This window comes from Scomber japonicus, chromosome 12 (assembly GCF_027409825.1).
Source record: "Scomber japonicus isolate fScoJap1 chromosome 12, fScoJap1.pri, whole genome shotgun sequence".
In the NCBI taxonomy this organism is placed as follows: domain Eukaryota; kingdom Metazoa; phylum Chordata; class Actinopteri; order Scombriformes; family Scombridae; genus Scomber; species Scomber japonicus.
In genome coordinates, this window is record NC_070589.1 from 18,598,067 (window position 1) to 18,622,338 (window position 24,272).

At 47.2% G+C, this 24,272-nt stretch overlaps 1 protein-coding gene across 3 annotated transcripts in view; it reads right to left on the reverse strand.

Annotated features, from left to right (window-relative positions):
* Positions 1 to 24,272, reverse strand: part of LOC128369162 (zinc finger protein 521-like) — a 93,604-nt gene that overhangs the window by 16,360 nt on the left and 52,972 nt on the right. For all 3 annotated transcript variants that reach the window (XM_053330155.1, XM_053330154.1, XM_053330153.1), the window contains one exon: positions 1,078 to 1,209. In XM_053330155.1, the coding sequence (XP_053186130.1) occupies positions 1,078 to 1,209 (132 nt within the window). The remainder of the gene's footprint in view (positions 1 to 1,077; positions 1,210 to 24,272) is intronic.

Genomic DNA, 24,272 nt, shown 5'->3' on the forward strand with positions numbered 1-24,272 from the left:
GTGTACTCTGTCTATCCCTCCTCCCCACTCCCTCCCAGCATCCCTCTCTCTCATGCGCCGTGATCGATATGGACGCGGAGGGAGAGGGGGGACCTGTCTGTCAAAGCCGGTGGTGGAAAATGAAGGCTCAGATGAAGGAGGCATGCTCTGTATATTAAATGCCCAGACCCCTGTGAGGGGTGGGGGGATTTGGGGTGGGGATATATCAATAGGCTTCTGCTAAAAGAGAGATAAGGCAAAAACAGCAATGAGAGAAGTAGAGTGGTGAAGGGAGTGAAGGGAAAGAGAGATGAGGAAAACGAATAGCTGAGCAGTTAGGTGGATGAAGAGGTAAAAAATGTGAAAGAAAGATCTTAATGTTAATTGATGTAACAAGTGGAAAAGAGACAAATTTGCTTTTTTTGGATGGTGGGATGGGTGGGTCGGAGGGGTGCAAAGGCAAAGGAAGGAAATGAGCTGAGGACCCAAAAAGTGAGAGGAAGAGTAAAGAGCTGAGAAGGGAGAAAGAGTGAAGAGCTGAAGTTAACGACTTTGCAGATTTCATTATAGAGATAGTTAACCCTGTTGACACTGAAGGAGGGCGCTATCCTCTCAGGAGGAGTCCGGTCCTTCCACCTCCACGCACAGAGACAGATGAGATCATTACAGCTATCAGCACCACTGCCATCCACAATTAGCACATCTCCTTTTCTTTCCCCACTCCTCCATCCCCCATCTCTCCTCAGCTCACACTGTCTTCCCCCCTGCTCTCTTTCTTTCTCCCCTTCTCACCTCATGACACTTCTTTGGCCTTGATTTGGAGGTAATTTGACTAAATAAAAAGCCACATGCAGCAAACTGCTCTCAGCTTTAGTTGACCTGCTTGCTTGACCTTTCCCAACTCATTTAGAAACCATTTGCCTTTTCATACAAAAAAGACAGCTTAGAAATGCAAAGCTTTGCATATGAGGATGTAAATGCCTCCAAAGCTGACATGTACTTAAAACACTGTGTTTCTAATCTTTGGATCAGTTCATTGGGTTTGCAAATCCAAGATACACACGCTTGCATGCACACATGCACATGCACAATACACACCTGTAAAGCAGACTGGACACTTGAAGGTTCCGCCCATGCCCTCAAAGCTGTGCTCAATCAGGTGGCATTGAAGCTTTGCTGGTGAGTCGAATGACTGACTACAGAGCTTGCATTCATGGTTCAATCCTTCCTCTGTAAAAAAAGAAACAACAAAAACACACAGAAAACCATAAGAGGGAAAAATAAACAGAGCATGAATGGCAGAGGAGCCAGCAAATGGCTCACTCTGCCTTGTTTCTTTTCTTTTCTCTTCTTGTACTTCATTCTTTCGTGTGAAATTTAAATTCAACACATTTTTGACCAAGACTCCAGCCTGTGATTTTCATGATTCAGACAGGAAATAATGTAACGTGTGATCTGCTCCCATCAGGCATAAATTGGATGACCAGCCGGGGTCCTAATCGCTCAGACTAGGCATTGCACTTTGAACATGGTGAGCGTCATCTTTTTGATTAAATTATATGCAAAATCATTTATTTTTAGTGTCTGCAAATTAAAACACACTTGAAGGGAGTCCAAATGAAGGAAACAGTCGTTTGTGCTTTGCAGATGTGAATCAAAATAAATCCAAGACAGTCAAATTTCAAATAGCTAAAATTGGTTATTTGAGCAAAGAAGCAACATTTTTAATACAGTGATATGACAGTTATTTCAAGAGCAGGACAGATTCCCAGTTTATCTGCTTGGCATTAGAATTCCCCACACGTCTATCTCCACATTAGACTACCTCAGATGCAGCCACTGATAACTAAATGTCGTTCAGACTGTGAACCTGCACACTCATTGGCAAAACGATCTGCTGACTCAGACTTCCAGAGAACTGCCCATCTCCAGTGCATCAATAAAAGGCCTATACACTCTGCCATGAGCCTATACACTCTGCCATCTATCAAACTCCTGCCAAGCCAGACATTAGGCCAGTTTCTGCAAGGGGGTGGGGAGGACACACTAGGGACTCATATAGGGTTTATCCCCAGCTCCCTACAGCCCAGTGCCCACCACATAGGGCCTGGGTACCAGAAGCATGAACACACAATCTACCTAACCAGCTGTGCCCAGCTGGAGCCCTGGAGGATGCAAGTAGAGGGTTAATCTAAGGTGCTTCAGGCAAATCTGGCAAAACAAGTCTGCTGAAAAACATTGCTGCACAATAAACTAGTAACTTGCTATAGACAAGGTAACTCCTGCTTTGTCAGTCTAGTTTGATCACCACAACTTTGCTTTTTAAATGTTGAGATTAACTTGTTTCTACCACAAAAAGTACACCTGAAACTCATCTTTAAGTTGTTTTTTGTTCACCATCATTTTCTATTATTCTGTTTTGATTTATTATTACAAAAAGCATGCCTAAAATTACAGTTGTCTAAACTTAAAATACTGTGTTACAATAACTTCAAATTATATCCAAAAAATTAAAAAAATATATTTTTTTGCTAAAATGCATCATCTCAGCAGTGAAAACTGCAGACCTTGCAATTTCAAGGGACATATAAAACTATTGAGCAATGAAAAACAGGTATCTAGGTTTCCTCCCCTAAAGATTGATTCTAATAGGGACAACTGCAACACAGTGACCCCTGATATTCCAGGAAAAGGAAGAGAAGGGAAGAGAAACATCTCTCGCATTGCCAAAAGAAATAGTGGGAGTGTGCGCAGTACATATTGAACTTTTTACTGTAACATATTACCACATGTTCTTTTACAATCTCTTCTCAATAACATAAACATATGGCATAGTATATCACATAGGGTGGTGTTTACAGCATAAAAACAAACCATAAATTGGGCATCAGCACAAGCTTGAATCCTGTTCCCTAATGACTATCTGGAAAAAAGTAGAGGCCAATCAAAGCAGCCCATAGTAGTTTGAAAAGGAAATAGTTGATGGCGTGTTCTGCAATCATGCATTTGACAGATGAGTTCTCTTTCATAATATTTCGTTCGATGTCTCACTATGGGATGCACGCCTCGCTGCAGCCCTCAGAAGCATTTATCTCATTACGCCAATCCTGATTGGCTGGTGAACGTGTCCGTCCGCCACAGGTAGTCCCACCTACCTTAAATAGCTCATGCGGACGGCACCACCCTCATTCAAACACCTCTTCTCACTCGGAGCATATCTCGCGTCCAGGGCTAGCTAGCTTAACTGTCCATAGACGGATCTTATTTAGCTTCTGTCGCTGGGCGCTACTAGCTTAGGACATTTTTCTGCTTCGTCGGTCACACCAGATCGAACTCAGTGCTTTCCTGCCCTCCACGGCTTGGTCAGCACTGCTCTCGACGCCCCACCACGGCTACTCGAGCACCGGGCATTAGCACACCAGCTAATTCTCGGTTTCTTTACGGTTAGCACACCAGCTAACTGCCTCGGCTCCCTGCCTGCACACCAGCTCGCACGGAATGGAGGCTAAAACCCCTCACACCAGAGGGCACGGAGACTCCGGAGCCAGACTCTGTCGCTGCGGGAATAAGATATCGAGCATGGATCCACACCAGGTCTGCTCGTGCTGTCTTGGGCTGGAACACGCCCGGGCGGCTATCGAGGTCCCCGGCTCGTGTCAACACTGTGCGGTGTTCACCATCAAGAGTCTCCGCAGACGACTAGCCCGCCAGGCTAGCCTGTCTGGACATGACCCCTATCTCTCTTCCGACGGCCCCGCCGTCGAGGGCGGAGAGGAGGTGGGGGTCGCTGCGGTGGCGGCACCGGAGGCTAGCAACAGCTGGGGCTCCCAGCTCGAGCTAGCCGCGGTTCCCCCGCTGGAGGAAGACGTCCTGGATTTGGACTATGGGGAAGATGATGATGGCGCCTTGGATCTCCTCATATCAGAGGATGAAGAAGAGGACGACATCTTCATCACGCCAGCTCGGGCTGCAAAGCCCGCGGCTTCCGTCGACTCTCGGGATGGAGATGAGAGTAGCACACCAGCTTCTCCCTCCCCCAGCTCGGACATGCTAGACGTGTGCAAACGCGCTGCTGCCCGGCTGGGCATCCCCTGGCCCGCTGTCGTAGCTGAGACCACCAGATCTCGCTACGAGGGGAAGAAATTGCCCTTGGCCAAGAGCGCGACGAAGCAACTTCTCCCCGTCTTCCCGGAGCTGCTGGAGGAGGTGGCGCGCTCATGGAGAGACCGCCCCTACAGCAGCCGGAGCCCGGTTCCCGGGGCCTCGTCCCTCGACTGTGAGGCGATGGAGAGCCTGGGTCTGCTCCGCATGCCTCCGATGGAGCCACTTGTTGCAGCTCACCTTCACCCCCAGCTGTCAGCGGTGTCCTCCCGGAGCCCCAGCCTGCCGTCCAAGTCCGACCGTTTTCAGTCAGCCCTGACTGAGAAAGCGTACAAGGCGGCGGCGCTCTCGGCCAGAGCGCTCAATGTCCTCTCGCTGCTCACGGCTTACCAGGCTGAGTTGTGCGAGGATGTTGCGCTAACTCAGGACCCAGCTGCGTGGGAGGAGATACCGGTCATCACCGACCTGTGTCTCCGTGTCCAACGCTGCGCGGTCCAGGCCACGGGAAGAGCGATGGGGACCATGGTTCTGCAGGAGCGAGCGCGGTGGCTCAACCTCGCCAGCCTGTCAGACAGAGAGAAGGACGACGTCCTGGACATGCCCATTGTCCCGGAGGGTATTTTTGGTTCCGCCCTAGCATCGATGCAAAAACGGTGTGAAGCCAAAAAGAAGGAAGACGAAGCTCTCAAGCTCTGCCTCCCTCGCAAGCCCCCAGCTCCCTCTCCACCTGCGCAGCGTAAATCCTTCGCGCAGGCTGCCTCCCAGGTTTCGCAGTTCAAAATACCGAAACATCCGAAACCTCAGCCCGCCCCGCCGCCCGTGCCCGGGCGGCCCGGCTGGTTCAAGAAGCCCTCGGCCCCAGCTACAGCTCCGCCGGCACAGCCCGCGCAAGCTACCAGCCACCAGGCCAGGAAGAAGAAGAGAGCGGCCTGACCGCCCCTCTCTTCACCGGTGATGCAGCTGGAAGTTCCCCGTTCTCCAGCTCCACCTGTTTGGCTTCCGAGCGTGCACTCCGGGGCCCCCCACGCCCCCATCTCCCGGCTGCCACGGACCGTGCCAGAGCAGACCGGGAGAGACGGACATCTGACGGCAGAGGGTTCAGCGGTTGCCCCTCTCCCATGTCCACAAGCACGCACACACACACAAGTTTTCATAAAGAAAATAAAATGTGCCCCGCTGTCGCATCCAGGCCGAGTGCCGAGGGCGCAGCGCATAAAAGCCAAAACTATAAAATGTCCTCCCGGGCCAAAGTGCACAGCACTGCCCAGAGGCCATGTCAGTTTTCCACCACGAGAGGGCACCACCGCACCGCGGTTGGGACCTCTCATGGTGGAGGAGCTGCAGCGCGTCTCACCTCTCTGCCGCAGGTGGGAGAGGTGGGCTGCGCTCGCAGCTTCACCCTGGGTGTTGAAGACGATTTCGAGAGGTTACAGGCTGCAGTTTGCCGCCGTTCCCCCTCGATTCGCCGGCATAATACACTCCCAGGCTCAGGGAGAGTCAGCTCGTGTTTTACAAGAGGAAATCCTCTCACTGTTAAACAAAGGAGCAATCTGTGTCGTTCCTCCCGCACAGTGTCAGAGCGGTTTTTACTCCAGGTACTTTCTGGTCCCAAAACGGGGGGGGAGTGGTATTCGCCCTATCCTGGATCTACGTGCTCTGAACACATTTCTCAGGAAATACAAGTTCAGGATGCTCACACACGCATCCCTGCTGCGCCTGGTGCGACAGAACGATTGGTTCACTTCTGTCGATCTGAAAGACGCGTATTTCCACATTCCAATATATCCTCCCCACAGAAAGTATCTGAGGTTCGCTTTCCAGGGGACGTGCTACGAGTACCACGTGCTCCCATTCGGTCTGTCTTTAAGCCCGAGGGTGTTCGTCCGGTGCACGGAAGCGGCGATAGCCCCGCTGAGACAGCAGGGCATTCGCTTGGCCACATATCTGGACGATTGGCTGCTTTTGGCACAATCGAGGCAGGAGGCCATGGCGCATACGCGTATTCTCACACGGCACCTATTAGACCTGGGTTTTGTGATAAACGCGGAAAAGAGCATGCTGTGCCCGACACAGGACATAATCTTTCTGGGATTATCCCTGGACTCGGTGATTTTCACGGCGCGCCTCTCGGCGGAGCGAGTGAGAGCTTTCAGAGCATGTCTCGCGCTTTTCCATCCAGGCAAATCTGTTCAATTCAGATTGTGTCTTCGATTACTCGGACTGATGGCGTCAGCCATTCTCGTGGTTCGTCTCGGTCGCCTCCACATGAGGGAATTCCAGCTCTGGGTGGCCTCATGCGGGCTGGATCCCGTGCGTCATGGCGCACGGAGAGTGTTGGTTACGCCGGGGTGCGTCAGGGCACTGCGCCACTGGCGAGCCCCGTCTTTTCTGACCCGCGGGGTGCCCATGGGCTCTGTCCTGTCCAGGAAGGTGATCACTACGGACGCCAGCCTGACAGGGTGGGGCGGAATTCACGAGGGCCGGTCAGTGAGGGGCCGCTGGAGTGTGGACCTCCAGCGGTCTCACATAAATTTTCTGGAACTTTCAGCGGTGTTCCTCTCCCTGAAACACTTCCTTCCGTCTCTCATGGGCCATCATGTCCTGGTGAGGACGGACAATACCACGACGGTAGCGTACATCAACCGCCAAGGGGGGTTGCGCTCTCGTCAGTTGCACATGCTGGCATGCAGACTGATCCTGTGGAGCTGCGGTCGTCTCCTCTCCCTGAGGGCGACGCACGTCCCGGGAGCTCTGAACACGGGCGCGGACCTGTTGTCCAGGGGCGCGCCGGTATACGGGGAGTGGACTCTGCACCCGGAGATTGTGGAACAGATATGGGCCCGTTATGGTCGGGCCGCGGTGGATCTGTTCGCGTCAAGAGGAAACGCGCAGTGCGCGCTGTTTTACTCTCTGCGCAGCCTGGATGCTCCCCTCGGCATAGACGCACTAGCGCACGTCTGGCCGCACGAGCTTCTTTACGCGTTCCCTCCCTTGGCCCTGATACCCGCCACTCTATCCAGAGTGAGGGACCACGGCCACGCGCTGATTCTGATAGCTCCGCATTGGCCTGCGATGCATTGGCTGGCGGAGATATATCGGTTGCTGTGCGCGCAACCTTGGCAGCTCCCGCTGCGCAGGGACCTGTTATCGCAGGGGGGGGGGACGGTTTTCCACCCGCACCCAGAACGCCTGGCGCTGTGGGTTTGGCCCCTGAGTGGTTCAATTTGTCAGCTGTGGGACTCCCACAGCGTGTGATTTCCACTATACAAAGTGCTCGAGCCTCTTCCACTAGGTCTCTGTATGACTGTAAGTGGAGAGTGTTTGAGGACTGGTGTCACAGAAATGGCCATGTTCCTTTTCAGTGTCCAGTGGGTGTGATATTGTCATTCTTACAGGACCTGATTGACAAACGAAAAGCCTTCTCCACAGTTAAAGTGTACTTGGCAGCTATAGCTGCCTGTCACGTGGGGTTTAGGGAACAAACAGCGAGCCAGCACCCGCTGGTTTGCCGTTTTATGAAGGGAGCGCGCAGGCTTCTCCCCGTGTCCAGACCGCTGGTGCCACCATGGGATCTGGCGGTGGTTCTGGAGGGGCTCAAGGGTCCTCCTTTTGAGCCGCTGGGGGGAGCAGGCTTGAAACACCTGTCTCTCAAGACAGTGTTGTTACTGGCTCTGGCTTCGGCTAAACGGGTTAGTGACATCCATGCGCTTTCGGTGCATCCATCATGCACTCAGCTTTTCCCGGGGGATGTGAGGATGATTTTGAAGCCCAACCCGGCCTTTGTGCCTAAGGTAGTGGGCTCATGTTCTCCTATTGACCTTGTGGCCTTTGCTGCCTCACCTGGAGAGCAGCGGTCACATGCGTTATGTCCAGTCCGTGCGGTGCGCGCTTACATGGACAGGACTAAGGGTTTCAGGAGGAGCGATCAGCTGTTTGTCTCCTGGGCTAATCCTCATAAGGGGAAACCTGTCACAAAGCAGCGCCTGTCCCACTGGGTCGTGGAGGCGATTGCTTTGGCTTATACGAGTCAGGGTTTGCAGACACCTGCGGGTCTGCGGGCACACTCGACTCGGGGCTTGGCCGCATCCTGGGCCTTATTCAGGGGAGTTTCTGTTCAGGACATCTGTGCTGCAGCGAGTTGGTCCTCGCCTCTCACTTTTGTCCGTTTTTATATGCTGGACGTCTCCGCTCCGTGCGTGGCACGCGCGGTTTTGCTGTCCTGATTGGAACAGAGTACATTTTTCCCTGTGGGTTGGTGGACGCTCGATAAGCTTGTCTGGCAATACGGGAGCAACCATATCCCATAGTGAGACATCGAACGAAATATTATGAAAGAGAACTTTAGGTTATTTACATAACCCCGGTTCTCTGAGTAATATGAGTGAGATGTCTCACCAGACTACCCTTCTTGCTTGGGCGAGTGAGAAGAGGTGCTTATCTTGAATGAGGGTGGTGCCGTCCGCATGAGCTATTTAAGGTAGGTGGGACTACCTGTGGCGGACGGACACGTTCACCAGCCAATCAGGATTGGCGTAATGAGATAAATGCTTCTGAGGGCTGCAGCGAGGCGTGCATCCCATAGTGAGACATCTCACTCATATTACTCAGAGAACCGGGGTTATGTAAATAACCTAAAGTTATTCTGTAGCCTACATGTGCGTATGTGTAGCAGCAGGCATCAGCAAAAGAGGGGGGTGGGGGGTTGCACGAGCGCATCCACACAGCCGTGCAAGAAGATCACTGGCCTCTTTGATCACCACTGAGTTTGCTTATCTATGTTAGGGTGTACACTAAGGTCAAGCATGCTGCAGGGTTCACAGATCTATTCTTCTGCCATATGCACAGCCCTCATTTGACCCTAGTGCACAACACTGTCCCTTTAGAGACCTGGCCTGTTTCATTATGCAGATAACTCTGCACCTGCCTGACTGACCTTGTGTGCGTGCATGTGTGTGTTTGTGTCTGTGAGCAGGTGCATCAAGGGAAAATGGCAAGGAGATATGAATACTGTATATTTTCACATTTAAAGAGTAAAGGTTTTTTATCATTCTATACTTTTCTATTTGAAAAAAGAAAACAGTGAAAAGACTAACAATGTAATAGTCTGTCTCACAATACTTTCCTCTACCTCATCTGTTGCACTCAGCTCCAAGCTTGTTGACTCCTACCATGGCTGTAAATTAGGTCACAATTGTATAGTTTCATTAAAAAAGGCTACGCAATTGTCTAAAGTACTTTATACACAAACCTGATCTTAAACAGTGCCACATACAGTAATATATAAATAGACAGATTTAGAGAGAAATAAGTTGGGAGAGCAATAGCTCTTTGACTGTGAGTCTTTCATGAGTAAGTTGTGCTCTGTTAGCCCCTGTAATGCAGCTTGTGTAGGGCTGGGTTTGTATTCAGCAGTGTAACAGGGGTTGGATCAGGCTGGCAGCCTGTTTCTTAGTGAGAGCCAAGGGAGGAAGTCAGCTCACTCGCCCCTATAGCTGCCTCACTGGGCTGAGGTCACTTCCTGTCGCTTCCCCGGCCCTACTCTAGGGCTGCCCAATCAGCATCGCCGTGCATGAGCCCCCACCCCTCTCTATGCACTGAGCAGACTCTGGATATAGTTACAGGGCCACAGGGGACTGTCAGCTCTCTCTCTCTCTCTCTATCCTCATCTCTCTCACTCTCTCCCTCCCACTCTCTGTTTCTGAGTCTCCCGAGTGTTCTCCGCTGCCACCACCCTGTCCCTCTGCACTCCTAAGAAAATCCTTTAGATGAGAACTGCTCCTGTGCCTGCTCCCTCTAAGCATCCCTGACACCAGCAAAGTAAGCCCATCTGCATATCCACAGGGCCTCGCGTTCCTGTGGCTCATGGTTTATGTATTTCACAGCTCCTTAAAACACAAACGCCTAATATCTCTCCCATGTGGAGGACAGGAGAGAGAGAGAGGAAAAACTACTCTCAAAAAGAATGGTCTTTATTTCTCTTCACTGTTTACTTTATCCGGGCTGAAGTTCATGTGCTGTTGAAGGTTGTTTGGGACGCTGGGGCTTGCAGGTCTGGCTTGCATAGTTTAGTAAAATCTTTATGTAACAACGATACAGTTGCCGCATATTGAATCCTGTAAGTTTAAGGCAGGGCTAAAGGTGTCTGTGAATTTGATAGACACATCTTAGTTTGCTTAAGAGTGTCTGTACACAGCCATCAACTGACAGGGAGTTAAAGACTGAAACCAAAGTAACTAAAGACAGTCTAACTTTGTGATAATAGAGTGTATAGTTAAGTATAACACAGGGCATTGCTTAATTAAAAATTCTCCCTCAGCTTATTCCGTTCCAACACCTACACTCCCCCCACCACCACTGCCCCTTACTCTATTTAAACAATTCTGCTGAGAAACAGTTGGAATTGAATTGAATTGGAGATCGCTTTTAGCATTTGGCTTTGGAAGAGAAAAATCTGATACTTAGATTTAGGCTCCTCTCTGGGGCATAGTGAATGGTTCTCTGAAGCTCACTCTTAAGGGGGGAACCACGCTACTTGTGTCACCAGAGCAGCACACTCTAACAAATGATAAAAAGGACATCAATCAAGTCACGTCTTTGCTGAAAGTAATGAGTAAACAAGTGGGAAAACAAATTAAGAATAGTTATTAGGAAGCAATGGGTTGTTTTAGGGAAAGCGAGGGATGGAATCACCTTAGAAATCAAGGTTGGTCCAGTCAGACGGGTCAATGCAATACCAAGTTTTTAAAAATATAAAACCTTGCCATAAACCTGCTTGGAGAGATCATTTTTATGAGGAATTTCACCTTTAGCAATAGTCTGCTTTCTGTTCTACCATCTGTCTCATAATATTCAGCCTGATGTTGGAGTTCTATGTTAATAAACCTAAAAGATTTGGTTTTCAGTGGACTCACTGCTGTATATACAACCCACTATGGGATTGTGGATAGTAGCAGAGTAGACAGCTTCAGGCCTGTAAACAGTAGGTGGGTTTACTTCTCTCTTCTCTCCGCAGGAACTATCCATTAACAGATAATGGGGGGAAAATCAGAGTGATTAAGGCCCAGGGAATTATGGGTGAATACAAATTGACTCCACCTCCGTGTGGTGTGCTCTCTTGAGGTAGAAGCACTGCTCACAAACTAATTTCAGAAGTACTACAAGGCCCATTAAGGCCTGGAGAATGCTGTGGATGGGGGTAGGAAGGTGGTAGGTGGGATCGCAAAGGGATGGACTCCCGCTGGACCAAAGCTGATTGGAGAACTGGTGCCTGGGGGGAACATTACTAATATCTATTTCCTGCCTCCACAGTTTGAGAAGGACAGAGTGAATCAAGTGCAAAATGTTGAAATGAAAGTACAAGATTTAATCATGGCACCTCGAAAATTCACCTCATTCTATCAAAGAGTTAATGTATTACACGAACAGTGATGGAAATGTGGTCGAGTGCTAGCTAATAAAATCAAAGAGATTGGAAAACTATCACAGCATGAACAGAGAAGCTTTACTGCAGTTTGCCTGTAGGGAAGTGGGCATGTAAAAGATATATTCTGTGTCTGCAAGAGAAAAGTGAAAGACAAGCTAAGTGAGATACCGAAGCCCTAATGTCAGGGTCCCAAGTTCTATGCATGCATGATGCTGTTTTCCAACATCCACAGGGAGAAGGGGTGAGGTGAGATTGTTGGCTATGACATGTCAGTGGTGGTGACGCCCTCGCACAGCAAGAGCAAAGGATTCTGGGGGAACATGTCTCTGGGAGAATGTCAGCTCTGATGCATGGCAGCTCGTTGGAGGTGCTAATCAGAGCAGGGCTAGACTCCTGCTAGGATCAGCCTCTTTGCGCCTACATTAACCGCCTCACAGCTCCCCTGGCTACAGGGCCAGAGGTAGAAATCCCAAACTGACAGGTTTTTGTGTTGAGATAAACATGCGTAACGCATGAATGAATGTTACAAAAGGTTTAGCCGACTAGAACACCTTTTGGAGTTGACTAAACATGAGGGACAAAAACATAAGGACATTTCTCCTTTTGCCTAACATAAACACACTGAACAGACATTTTCACTTGAGTTATTTTGCCAAGAGCTCCTCAAAATACAGAAACTAATGCCAGTAGCCATTGTTGTAGGGTTAATAAGAGGAGAGAAAACGTTACTCTACACTATCAATTTACAACAGTAGACCTGAGACCAGATGTATAAATGATGGTTCACACAAAATAATACATGTGCCAGGTGCCTACACTGTGCCTGGTTGTGTTGTGGCAATGTAACAAAAAGTGGCATACAATCAAAGAGAAAAAGAGATGTTATCTTTCACAGTGCTGTAGCATGTTGCATTTCATTCAGTAACATTTCTGCTATTTTTTTTTCTTTCCACAAGTATTTTTTTTATTCTAAAATGAGTAACTGTATAAATAAAAAAAAGTAAGAAAAACACACAATGATATTAAGACAAGAAAAACATTGTGAAATTTTGGATTTTTACTTAGCCAAAGGACTAAATTTATATATAAATCTGCACTCTTCAGCATGCCAAGCTCGTAAAACCAGGTGAAGCTGGTGTTTCAGCAGGATTTGGTGTTTACTTTACGCTTTGAATGATCGTCTGCCATTTTGTAGTTCGTCTGGACTACATTACCTGCTATTCTTACAGTTGGAACTCACAATGGTTAAGACTTGGTCAAATGAACAGCGTGTAGGTCACAGAGGTAGAAGAAAAGAAAAAAAGAGAAGGGAGAAATCCACAACAAAGGCAAGAGCCGAATACTTGTTAACGAATGATGTGTAGGCACTGCAGCTGCAGGCAGGTACGGAGGTCCATTGGGGACAAACAGTGCAAGCTGGTGAGATGGATTGCATGGGAGCTCCGGACCCCCTGCAGCCACACAAACACCATTCTGAACTGAAATGCTCTAATTTACTCTATACATGCCTATTCTAAACTGCTGGGCTTTTTCTTGTTGAAAGGAAATAAAGGTCAAGTGACGCTCTGACTTTCCAAGACTCTTGTGCTCTTTGAAAGTTACTGTGCAAAGTTAAAGAAAAAAATGAAAAACACGCAAAGAAACAGTTAAATTGGCAAATAAAAACTTTCTGGCAAGCAAAGAGGGGAGAAAATCAGAGGTTTGAATCTAACCAGAATCTCTCTTTCAGGTCTCAAAAGAATGAGTGGCCTGAATATAAAAAGTTAATTATGGGCACATGCCTGGCTTTCTTCGCTAGCCTCACTGTGGCATTGTCAGGCTGAGGTATATGGCTCTATGGGGTCTGTGGTCCACACAAAGGAGCAGGGAAAGAGAGCGTTGTGGAAAGGCCCCTTGGCTGGGCTCGCAGCATGGAACACTGTACAATTAGCCAGCCCCTGCGTTCTGCCGGCTTATAATTATCAGTGCTTGCCTTAATTGACTCCCTTAGTCTGCTGCAGAGGGACCCCCCCTTATACCCTCTTCCCCCCTGCTCGACGCAGGCCGCTGAGCGCCACGCCGGGCTCTCCAAAGTCATTTAGAAAAGCGCTCATATTTTCGACACAAAAAAGGGGAACATTTGGTGAGAGAGAATTCATCATCAGGTGTCTAGAGGTTTTCCTTAATAGAAAAGCTGAGTCCCACTGAGTGCGCTCCGTGTAGCGGCCAGCCACGCATGCTCAGGACCAGCAAGCCGCCGTTCGCAGCGGGCCACAAGACATTAGCATAATTTTATATAACACAGGCACCCGCACTGGAAATTTAATACATCTCAGCAAATACGAGACAGGCGTTTTGCATAATTTTTTTCTCATTCTCTACCTAGCTTCCTCTCTTCCCTCTACCTCACTGTCCTCGCTCTATGTCTCTCTTCAGTCTCGTGTTCGTCCTGCTTCCCTCTCTCTCTTGCAGCCACTCTCCCTTGCCCCCACCTCTCCCTCACACAACCACCCCTCTCTCCTCACCCCATGGTACTGCTCTCACTAGGAGAGGGGAAGTTCATTACCTCAGCTAAATCAGAATTAGTCCCTTCATTTTGACGGGGCGAACTTCATTAGAAAGGCCCTTCCTTAATCCAGCAGGGAGAACTGATGAATCTACATGGGGGCAATAATTTGCTTCACACAGCACATTCAGCCACTTCCTCCACAATGTTTCCCCCTTCCTTTTCTCTGACTATCTGGCTTTATGTACTTATGGTTACATTTTTATTAGATCTACAGCAAAAACCTGAGAAAGGAAAACACCTGCATATAATTAACTAATGGCAGCAGAGAGGGTGTAAAGAATGAGTTATGCTGTTTGGAATGTCCCGTCTCCCCAACAGGCTTCAGGGCCTCTGGAGCAGCCATAGCTGACTTGGCCGACACTCAAACACAGGCTGAGTGAGCACGGCCGACAGCAGGCTGGGTCTCTGAGTCTGAGGTAACTATTCAAGATGGTTTTACAATGCCATGATTATGTTCCAGTACTTTAGCATACACAAATCTCCTCTGTGCATGTGATTACAGTAGGTAGGATGAGGGTATAATCCTTGTTTTTTCTTTTTCTTTTTGCAAGACCTACACTGTTGTCCAGATACTTAGAACAAACTAGAGAGCGAAGAGATGTGAATGAGGACAGACAGCCCCTGGCTGCCATACCACAGCGCCTGGTGTCAAACAGATGTGCAGTTTGGCAGCTACGCTCCCCAGAAAACAGAGAGCACAAGGATTCCAGGGTGGCGTTGAGTCGTGCTTCCCTCCCCCTTCTCACCACTCCCCTGTCCCCCAACAGTCCCAACTCCCCCACACTGTGCCCCTGCAGTCTCCCTCCCTCATCATCTCTACACAGGGGTCCCCTGACTGGTAATCTCGTCCCTCGAATGTGAAATCTCCTACAGTGATGCCCCGCGCTTTTACCCCCTGCCTCTGTGGCTGATGGGTAAATTGGAATGGCGCACCCTGCTGGCGCCGAGAGCTCTGAACAGACAGCAGTACACACATGCTGAGGCACCCCTCGCACGTTCTGTGTAATATAGTGGACATGCACACTCTCTCCAAGCTGCAATATCCATGCACAGACACATGTCCAAGCAGAGTTGTGCACATGGGAACAAACACGCATACGCACAGACACACACTCACAAAAGCTTCCGGTAAATCACATACACAGCCTCATAAACATACACACATACAGATGCAAGGTAAGTGTTCCATGCATGATCTGTTTGCCCTCATCTGCATAAAGATTGAATATGATAAATAAAGAGACACTGGGAACTGAGTTAATATATGTTCAAATTCAAATGTGCATCATCTGGAATGGCTCAGCTTGGGTCCTTTTGCAGAAACTACACCTGACTTCTGTTGCCATAGTTTTCTAATATGTGTATGATATAGAGCACAAAACTGAAAAACATCATAAACCGCTGAGCAGATGAGCACACAGCTAGGTCCATAGTCTGCATAATAAGCACTGCCAACTTGATGTTTTTCAAGAAGCGTACTGTAAAATGTTAAATACATTAAAGTGGAGGCTATCTGTTTTTTATATGCAGCCAGGCATCAGGGTAGGATTTCCCAAAGCGCTGGTTTAGCTGTCCGATGCTTCCACTCCATCTATCTGTCTATTTTTCTCCCCGCCGATTCTCTGAAGCATGTGTGAACGGTTGAGTCCACCCTCAAATCGCAGGGACGTCCTGAAATAGTCAATGGGACCTGAAGGGGCTAAAGATCACTGCAGAAGAAGCCACTGAGGCCTTCCTGTCAAAGGCAGTGCTTTCAGGGGGCCAGGGGTGAGGGGAAGCCAGAGGGAGAGAGCCAGAGACATGACATACATTTCATTACACTTAAACCAACTGTGGGTTCAACTCAGAGCCCTGGTTTTCCGATGGCGTCTCAAAGGATGGAGTAAGTGGAGGTATAAGAGAATGGTTTTTACAAAGAACACAATGGGTAGGTGGACAAAGCCAGGCAGCCGGACTAATTGCTTGGGGGCTTATAGGAATATTTTTCTAAGCACTTCTGTTTAAAGCTCAATTTAGTGCCATACGTCACTCTGGTGAACATTAAATGCTGAAAATGTAAATCTCCAAACTCCAGCTGCAATTAGAACGAATATTATTATTAGAATTGGCATTTCACTTACATATATTTGTATTAATTTTTTTAACTATCACACAATTTTTGTAAAAATAGCTTTTTTAGTTTCTTGATAAGATAAAACAACAGAATTTATGATTTCTCTCTTCTCCTCTCTTCTCCTATCTTCTCCTCTCCTCTCCTCTCCTCTCCTCTCCTCTCCTCTCCTCCATTCTCTTCAATGCTCACTGCTGTTTGACAGCTCTGTTTAATTTCTGCCATAAGCACAACTTTAGATGGGCCTGAGATGAGAAAGGAGAAAACAGTATTTATCTCAGACATGCCCAGAGTGGTATTTTCAGCGAGAGCTCTCCTGGCCTTGTAGAGAGACTACTTGTCCATTAAGACTGTCAAAGGATGCTCTCAGAAATGAGAGGCCATATCTCTGGAGAGGTCTGCAGGGAGAATGCTCAGACGGGGGCTGGAGTTAACGGAGAGTGAGCCGGATGGGTGTTGTGTAGTGGCCAATTCTGCACAGGGTTAAGAGAATCTGCAGCCTGGTTCTGCATCACAGTTTCCCGGCTTTGGGTATGTACATTCTCTCACAGCATCAAACTGTAAAGACACATTTCCCGACATCACTGCTGCATTATGGAAAATATAATTTACCATCTAACCTACTTTGATTTACAAAGAAATGTCTATTTAAAACCCCTTGGAGTATTATTAAAAGGGCTATAGAATTACAAAACACTATTATTATTGCTCGCTTGGGGGGAGCCCTCGCTCATTAAGCTTCTAAGATATCGTGGGTTTTGATTATTCTATCAGCTACATTCTCTTATGACAAACTCCTGCTATTTTGTTGCCAATCTTCTTCCAGCTGTCATATCGTTTGAAAGATCACAAAAACCTTCAAACACACTTGTGATATGTCTTCAAATTCACCAGACATTGCTTGATTCCCCCATTGAATTAGCAGGATTAACTTGAGGAAGAAACGTCTCATATTTCTTAACTGGTTGCTACGTCTGACATCAGAGTGTATGAGATTCTAGCATACTGGTATTGTCCAGGGGAGGGAACCCTCACTCTAACCGTCAGCGTTTCTCCAAGTGGGACATAGATGATTAAAACACACCATGGCTGTGACTGACAGACTCCCCACCGCTTCTAGAAGATGACATGTCTCCAAGTCACACAGAAAAGCAACTCCTCTAATTTTAACTCTGACTACAACACCGACCCCCTCTGTCAAAACCCACAAAAAACAGCCATGCTGAGATTCTTAACCACAATAAAAGTGATAACAACTTAACAGAGAAATAAGTTTAAAAACAACAATGGGGAGGGAGGAGACAAAAGGGCTGAGAAGGCGCCATTTCCCTCTGGTGCACACAAACAGCAGGAACCTGTGAGCTTGTGACAACACCTTCAAACATTTCTGTTACTTTCACAGAAATATCTGATGCTGATGCTTGAATGTGATGCTTCCGCAGCAGTCTTGTCCCAGCGCACATTCGACTTGGCAAGCGCTTGGTTACCAAAAAGAAAAAACACTCTCCTAACTGACTGTGTTTGACATTTGTCATGACAGGAATACAGTGAGAGGAGAAAAGAAAAGAGGAATGAGAGTTGGGAGGGGGAGAGGAAAATGGAGGAGTGGCACAGGGTGATCGATGTGTGAAATAGTATGTTTGAAAAAAAAAAAACTCATTCTCTCGGTTTGTTGCAATTCTCATTTTTTCACGATAAGGGGGACAGAGGGGGGTTTCCTGTTATTGTCACGTTGTGTAGAGTGCTCAGGGTCGCGTACTAAATGATTCACAGAAAACGGAATCTTTTACATTGGCGTCAGCAATTCAGCCAGGCGCCCTTGTGGGGGAATTCTTTTTGTGTGTTTTTATTGAAGTCTGCACTGAGCGCGCCCAAAAGCTCTGACAGGGGGCCCCCGAGGGTGCTTGTCTTCACCTCCAAATCATAAGATGGAGAGACGAAGCTCCCTCTGTGCTCTCAATTATACCCCTCAACACCCCTTCTCGCACACAGACTCACAACTCTGCCCTCCCCACCCAAAAAATAAAACAGTGGCAGAGAAGAAAAGCCTTCAGTAATACAGTCCCAGCGGAGGGCTCCACGATCGCTCTGCGCTGCTGGAACAGCTGACAGGCTCAATGCGGCGGGTCCATTCCCTGTGGTCTGTCAGAGTTGGTGCTACAGCATGACGGTTAGTACTTCTTCTCTGGGGATGTGCCTTCTTTGCCTGCCCCTATGTGCCCCTCACATGACAGGCCCCTCCTCTGACCCATGGAAGCTCCGTGGCTTTGCCCCAATTACTGCTGAGGGTAGGTGGAACTCTGGGTTATGTGCCCCCCTCATGTCTCTTTACCTCTCCCACTCCCCCTGGTGAGTGGGAGACCCATCCAAGGTTCCTGGCAAATTCAAGTGGTGGTGGTGGGGGGGTCGGTGGTGGCATAAGGGGCAGAAGGGAGGCGTGGGTATATTGCAAGGGGGTTGGTGTAATTTGATCACAGGGCACAGCTGCATAAACAGAGGTATCGAGGAATTTCTGTCTGCTTGATGGAATTGACTTTGCATGAATGGCCCCTCTTTTCCCCCCAAAGTGGGCCATTTTCCACATGTCTCAATGAATATGACAACCTCACTAGTAATATGAGTGCAATGGTGGAACTGCACCACAAGCTAAGAGTAGCCTGAGTCTTTTCTCGAGCTGCAAAATTCGCCCTCTCTGGCTGTCTTTGCTAAAGACCTCATCCAAGTCATGTTGCCTGACCTGTCGAAAGCAGCCCCATCCTCTCTAAAATGCCCAAACAAAATAAACCAACAACCACTGGCAGGGTCAGAGGGCAGTTGCTCTGGGTGCCTGGACTCTGGCGGGCCCTCTGATTGGTGGAAAGGGCAGTGAGTAAAAGGGAATCTTTTCAAAGTGAAATCTCCAGCTGATGGCTTAGAGCTCCACACCCCACAGTTTGTTTCTCTTCGCTGCTGTCAGGAGTTTTGCCCGAGCCATTTGGAAGGATTAGAAAAAGTGGGGGAAGAAAAAAACTGAACTGGGCAGATCGTGTGTACTGTAGAGTCTGAGTGATGGCTCCAGGCTCCCTTGGAGAGTGATAAACCTTTGACCTTGACAGCCCCCTGTGGTGACCCCTGACCTCTGGCTTTGTGCCACAGACTCAGTGAGACAGGTGCAGGCAGGAGAGTGACCACACCCCCACTGTCCTGGCCAAAATTTCCCTCATCTGACCTACCTGTCCTGATGGTCCATACTCTCAAACTATCTAAGAAAAATATTAAGTCTCCAATAAGAGTTAGAACAACTGATGTTTCGAAATAAAGATGGAAATGTGGTGCTTGCGACAAAAATCCTGTATTGTAGAATATTGTCATACTGCATTTACTAAACTAACACTGTCAAATTTGTATCAATAGATCATTATATCAAACATCTACTGTAGGAGGAAACTGCAAAAAGAGTAATTGAAATGATATGGAATTGGTAGTGGTACAGAGGCTGTAAATTACTGCTGAGAAAGACATAGCTAACAAATGGATTAGGTTCCATTTTTTAAAAATTGTAAATTGATGCACAATGTTATTTAAGAAACATAAGTGTGGATATTACTGAAGTGGAGGTGTGTGGTGAGTGGAGTCACAATGACACGTCACACAGCCTCGTTTTCTGCTCCGCAGCGGGCACTAGCTCCAAGGTCGCGCCAGTCCGCGCCAGTCTTTCTGCAGATCCATTTCCTCTCCCTAGGCACTTCCCTCATGTTGTTGGCCCAGTGATTCAGTGCCTTGCATTAAGAGCAATTCACCTGCCTCCGGCGTCCCAGCGGCACAGGTCCCCTGGGGAAACCAGGTGGAGCATAAAAAAGTTCCACATATGGTAAAGTCAAGCTGCTCGGAGGCTGCCGAGTGTCTGCTATGGGGATAGAGGCTCCTAAAAGGCCCAGCTGGTACTTGGAAAAGGGCTTCTGCATTACTACACCTCAGTGTCTGTTTGGGCTCCCCTTTGGAAAGTGTTGGCCGGCGCACATGACCAGCCATTTTAGATTTCTCCCTCTACCCCGCCTCATCCCTCGCTCCCTCCCGCCTTCCAACTGGTTCTGTATCCAATTGAACATTTGGTCCTCCACTGCTGGTTAATCAAATTCCTCCATCTGGCCCCCCTATCCCTATGGAACACAAAAGGTGCAGCCTGAGCTCGGGTCCAAGTGCATATTGGGAGGGAGGAGGGGGAAGGAGACAGGGACTGCCTACCTAACTTACACAGCCCAGTCAACTAGATCAGGTAGAGAGCACGAGGCCAGGCCTGATCGTTTTGGGCAAACAGGAACAGCTTGGGACTAAGTATCAGAGCCCTGCTGTTCATATAGAGCTCAGGGACGGCAGTGGGTTCATATGACAGTAGGAGGGTTTTATGAGCTAATACCTCCACATACACTGTAGAATACAGAATAGAGTGGAGCCTAAGTACTACTGGCTACAACAGAAGGGAAGCACTGCCCTGACACACTGATGCTATTTAGTCTCCATGGCAGTAGAGGGCACTGTTCATGGAAAACACTGTCCAGAAACAAAGAAAAAGGAAAGAAAAAAGGGAATTAAGAGATTTTAAGTTAAAACTGCAGATTTGCTTGTTGTCTTCTTACACTGCTTCCTTGAGTTCAAAGTAGGAGTGTGTCAGTAACTAAGCAGTGTCTAAGCCGCTGCTCTGATCAAAAAAGAGCTATCTTAAGATATCACACAAAACCAGCAGTGATCTTTTAATCCCCCTGAGAGAGTGTGCAGCCTTCACAAAATATCTCCTTAACTACATATTTATTGGAAGAGACCTTTTAAAAAGCACCACCACCACACAAAGTTAAACAGGTTTTAAAGTGCAGTCACTTTCTCAAAAGGCTTTCCTTACAGCTGCGACATATCCAACTGATCATGTCTGCTCTTTGCTCTGATTCAGTAGGAGAACCTGATGCAGTGAGAAGACAGGGACATAAATGAGTCACAGATACAGAAACACATGGCATCTCAAGTGCTAGCCCTACCCGTCCATAATATCTATTGTATGATTCCTATTCATGTCCAACCATCCTTTCCCCTGCCAGGTGGCAAAACATGTGTCAATAATTAAACTGCTTTTACATAACAGGATACAGGAACACAATGCAATTTGCTCCCCATATTTCATTGGGCCTTTATGAAAGCACATGAGAGAGTGTAATTAATCAAACCACTGGAATATGTGAACGGCAATTTCCACTTAATGGCACTTACAGGGATTGGGTCCCTTAAGCACCACATTCTGTCTACCCAACGAACGGGATTCATTTTCATCTTCATAGTTCAGACAATAAACCTGGTGTGGATGTTAAGCAACACCCATTTCACATTAGGAAGTCTGACAACAGCATCAGACGGTGTCCATGTGACTCAGTCTCATGGTTTTGGACACACCACACTGTAACTATGCTATGTGTAGCAAAAGTTTAAGATGATCTGATACAGCTATAAAATTATGAATGTCATTCTTGGACTTCAGAAATTAATATTCTTTTTTAATGATCTTGCGTTGACCTCAAACCTGAGTGGATGTTCTGTATTCACTTAACCACAGGAGGCTAACCGCCTCCCAGCCAGGGACAGGAAGAGGATCATTCACTGCTTTTAGTGGCTTTCTCTGAGAAGATGGTCCTAGTCTAAATGGCACCCATGTCCCTAAAAGTGTTTCTCTCTCCCCCACCTCTCTCTCTCCCTCTGCCTCTCAAAAGACTCCTCTAAGTGCAGCATCTTGTTTCAGTAATTCAGCCAGGGCAGAGACAGTGAAGAAAGGAAAGTAATCGATTTCTCTCTCATTTGGTTCCTCCTAGACTTGCTGTAAGGCCTCTTAGGGGAGTTCTGGACTATTGGACAGCACAATGTTATGGGAAAGAGTGTCATTGCGTTTAAGGTCATCGTTACACCGAGGTTTCATTTTGAGCGTATTTTTATTGGTGTATGGAACAAAGCAGACAAACAAACAATACTGCCATCATTTCCAGGATGGCAGACATCAAGATATGCCTTTACTGCTCATACTGTGCATCACCATTCACAGCGATAAAGAGAAATATCATCCACTAAAGCAATAAGATCCAGTGTAGAGATACACTCTGAAAACTGCTGCTAAGTACCAAGCTTTTAGTAAGGTCCATAGGTAAACCTGTCTATAAAAAGACACATTTCTAAATAATTTAGAGGAAATGTCTTTACTGTATGATTACTATTTCTGCTTCATATCATCTTTCCAAAAGAGGGAATAAAGAAAAAAGGAGACTGTGGAAAGAGAAGCAGTCAGAGTTTATTGCCTTTTTGATATACTGTATATTTTTACATACAGTGAAATTAATCAGCTTTATTGCAATGGTGAGTCATTCTGTTGACTCTGCATGGCATGTTACTGTATGTGTAGAGAGAAAACAAATCCAGCTGTAAACAGCAGTCTGTCTGCTCCCACTAGACATAGCATTATTGAGCAGTACCAGTCTGAATCTTCCCTCCAGCTTTATAGACTCCCAACTTGGCCTCATCAACAGGTTTGTGGTTGGTTCAGTCTGTCTCACCTCCAGTTTGCATTGCCTCTTCATTTTGGCTCTTTATGGTACCTAATAATTCACTTTGTGTTTCAACTCCAAACCAGCCATCTAAATTCTTAATCACAGTCCATAACTCAGATTGAACCTTTACTCATTTACATCTGATTGAGATAATTCTTTAGCACAAACCAATTAAAAATGCAATACAGCATTATTTTCAAAATAGAGACCAATCTCATGTGTCATTAAAAGAGAGGCAGCTGAAATACAAACAAGACAAATATATCTATTGTTTATTACCTCCTTAGGCATTTTACCCAGAGGGCAGAATAAGAGAGGGAGGGGCAGAGGTCAGCATAATTACCATTCACTCCTTCCTTGGAGTCAGACACTGCAGTACTAAGACAAGCATTGGCAAATTCCATGGCAGCATCGTATATCATATTACCATAAAGCCCCAAAGAGCTAACCTTTGTTCAATTCCATTTGATTCTAAGAGAGGAAAACAGTCTCACTGACAGCCTCATCCAGCCTAAGTGTTTCATGAGTTCAGTTGTTTGTCTTTCAGTCTTGTGACTGCTCTTGCTAAAGATGTGCTATTCCAAAAATAAAGCGTCAGGGGACGTGGGGGATCATTGAATCATCCTGGGTAGAATATCACATCATCTGGAGAGCTTCAAGGTTTAGTCTCAAACTATGCCTGAGAAAAAAAAGGCAGTTTGTCTCGAAAATAACACTGTGTTTAGTTCCAAGCTAGTCAGATTCAATAATTATGCATTTCTATAGTTACTCACATTCTGATTAACAATTACACTGATTTCTATTTTTTCCTGTGACACTTAATAGTATGCCCCTGATATTAGAATACAATTGAAATAATAGCATTCAGTCTCTGGAAGCATTCTCCATTTTGGCTTTTGTTGACAAACAACAAAGCTTGAGCATTTGCAGCATGAGTTCACTCTAATATGCCTGTTGACTGAAAATAAGAGCACTAGCGCTGACAGAATGTGAAATATTGTTACTGAGCAGAGGAGGCTTAGTGGCAACGTCTTTAGTCATGCTTAAAGCCAATGGCTTCAGTTCTCCGTGGCAATCTTTAGGCGGCACGGAAGGACAAATGTTGCCACGGAGGATGTAAGAAATGAAAAGATGAGAAGGGGCAAGTAGTAAGCAGACAGAGAGAGAATGGCATAGAAGGGAAAAATGGAGACACAAACCAAAGAAATGAAAAACTGTAACGATAGAAAAAGAGAAAAAGAAAGAAAGAATGAGTGAAAGAAAGAAAGAAAAAAGAAAGAAGGAAGGAAAGAAAGAACGAACGAGAGAGAGAATGAAAGAAAGACGCACAGAAAAACAGATAGAAAGAAAGAATGAAAGAAAGAAAGAAAAAGAGATCTGTGAATTTCCCCTTCCTCCCCTGAGACCTCCCTTGATGCCAAGCATTCATCATCCAGCCTCTAATATCAGTTATTCTGTGGCTCCTCTGCTTACAGCAGAATTAATTTCTGCTTTAATTACTCTCATCGGCGGAATGCTGATGAAGGAGAGGGACGAGGCATTCTGGGACTCGGG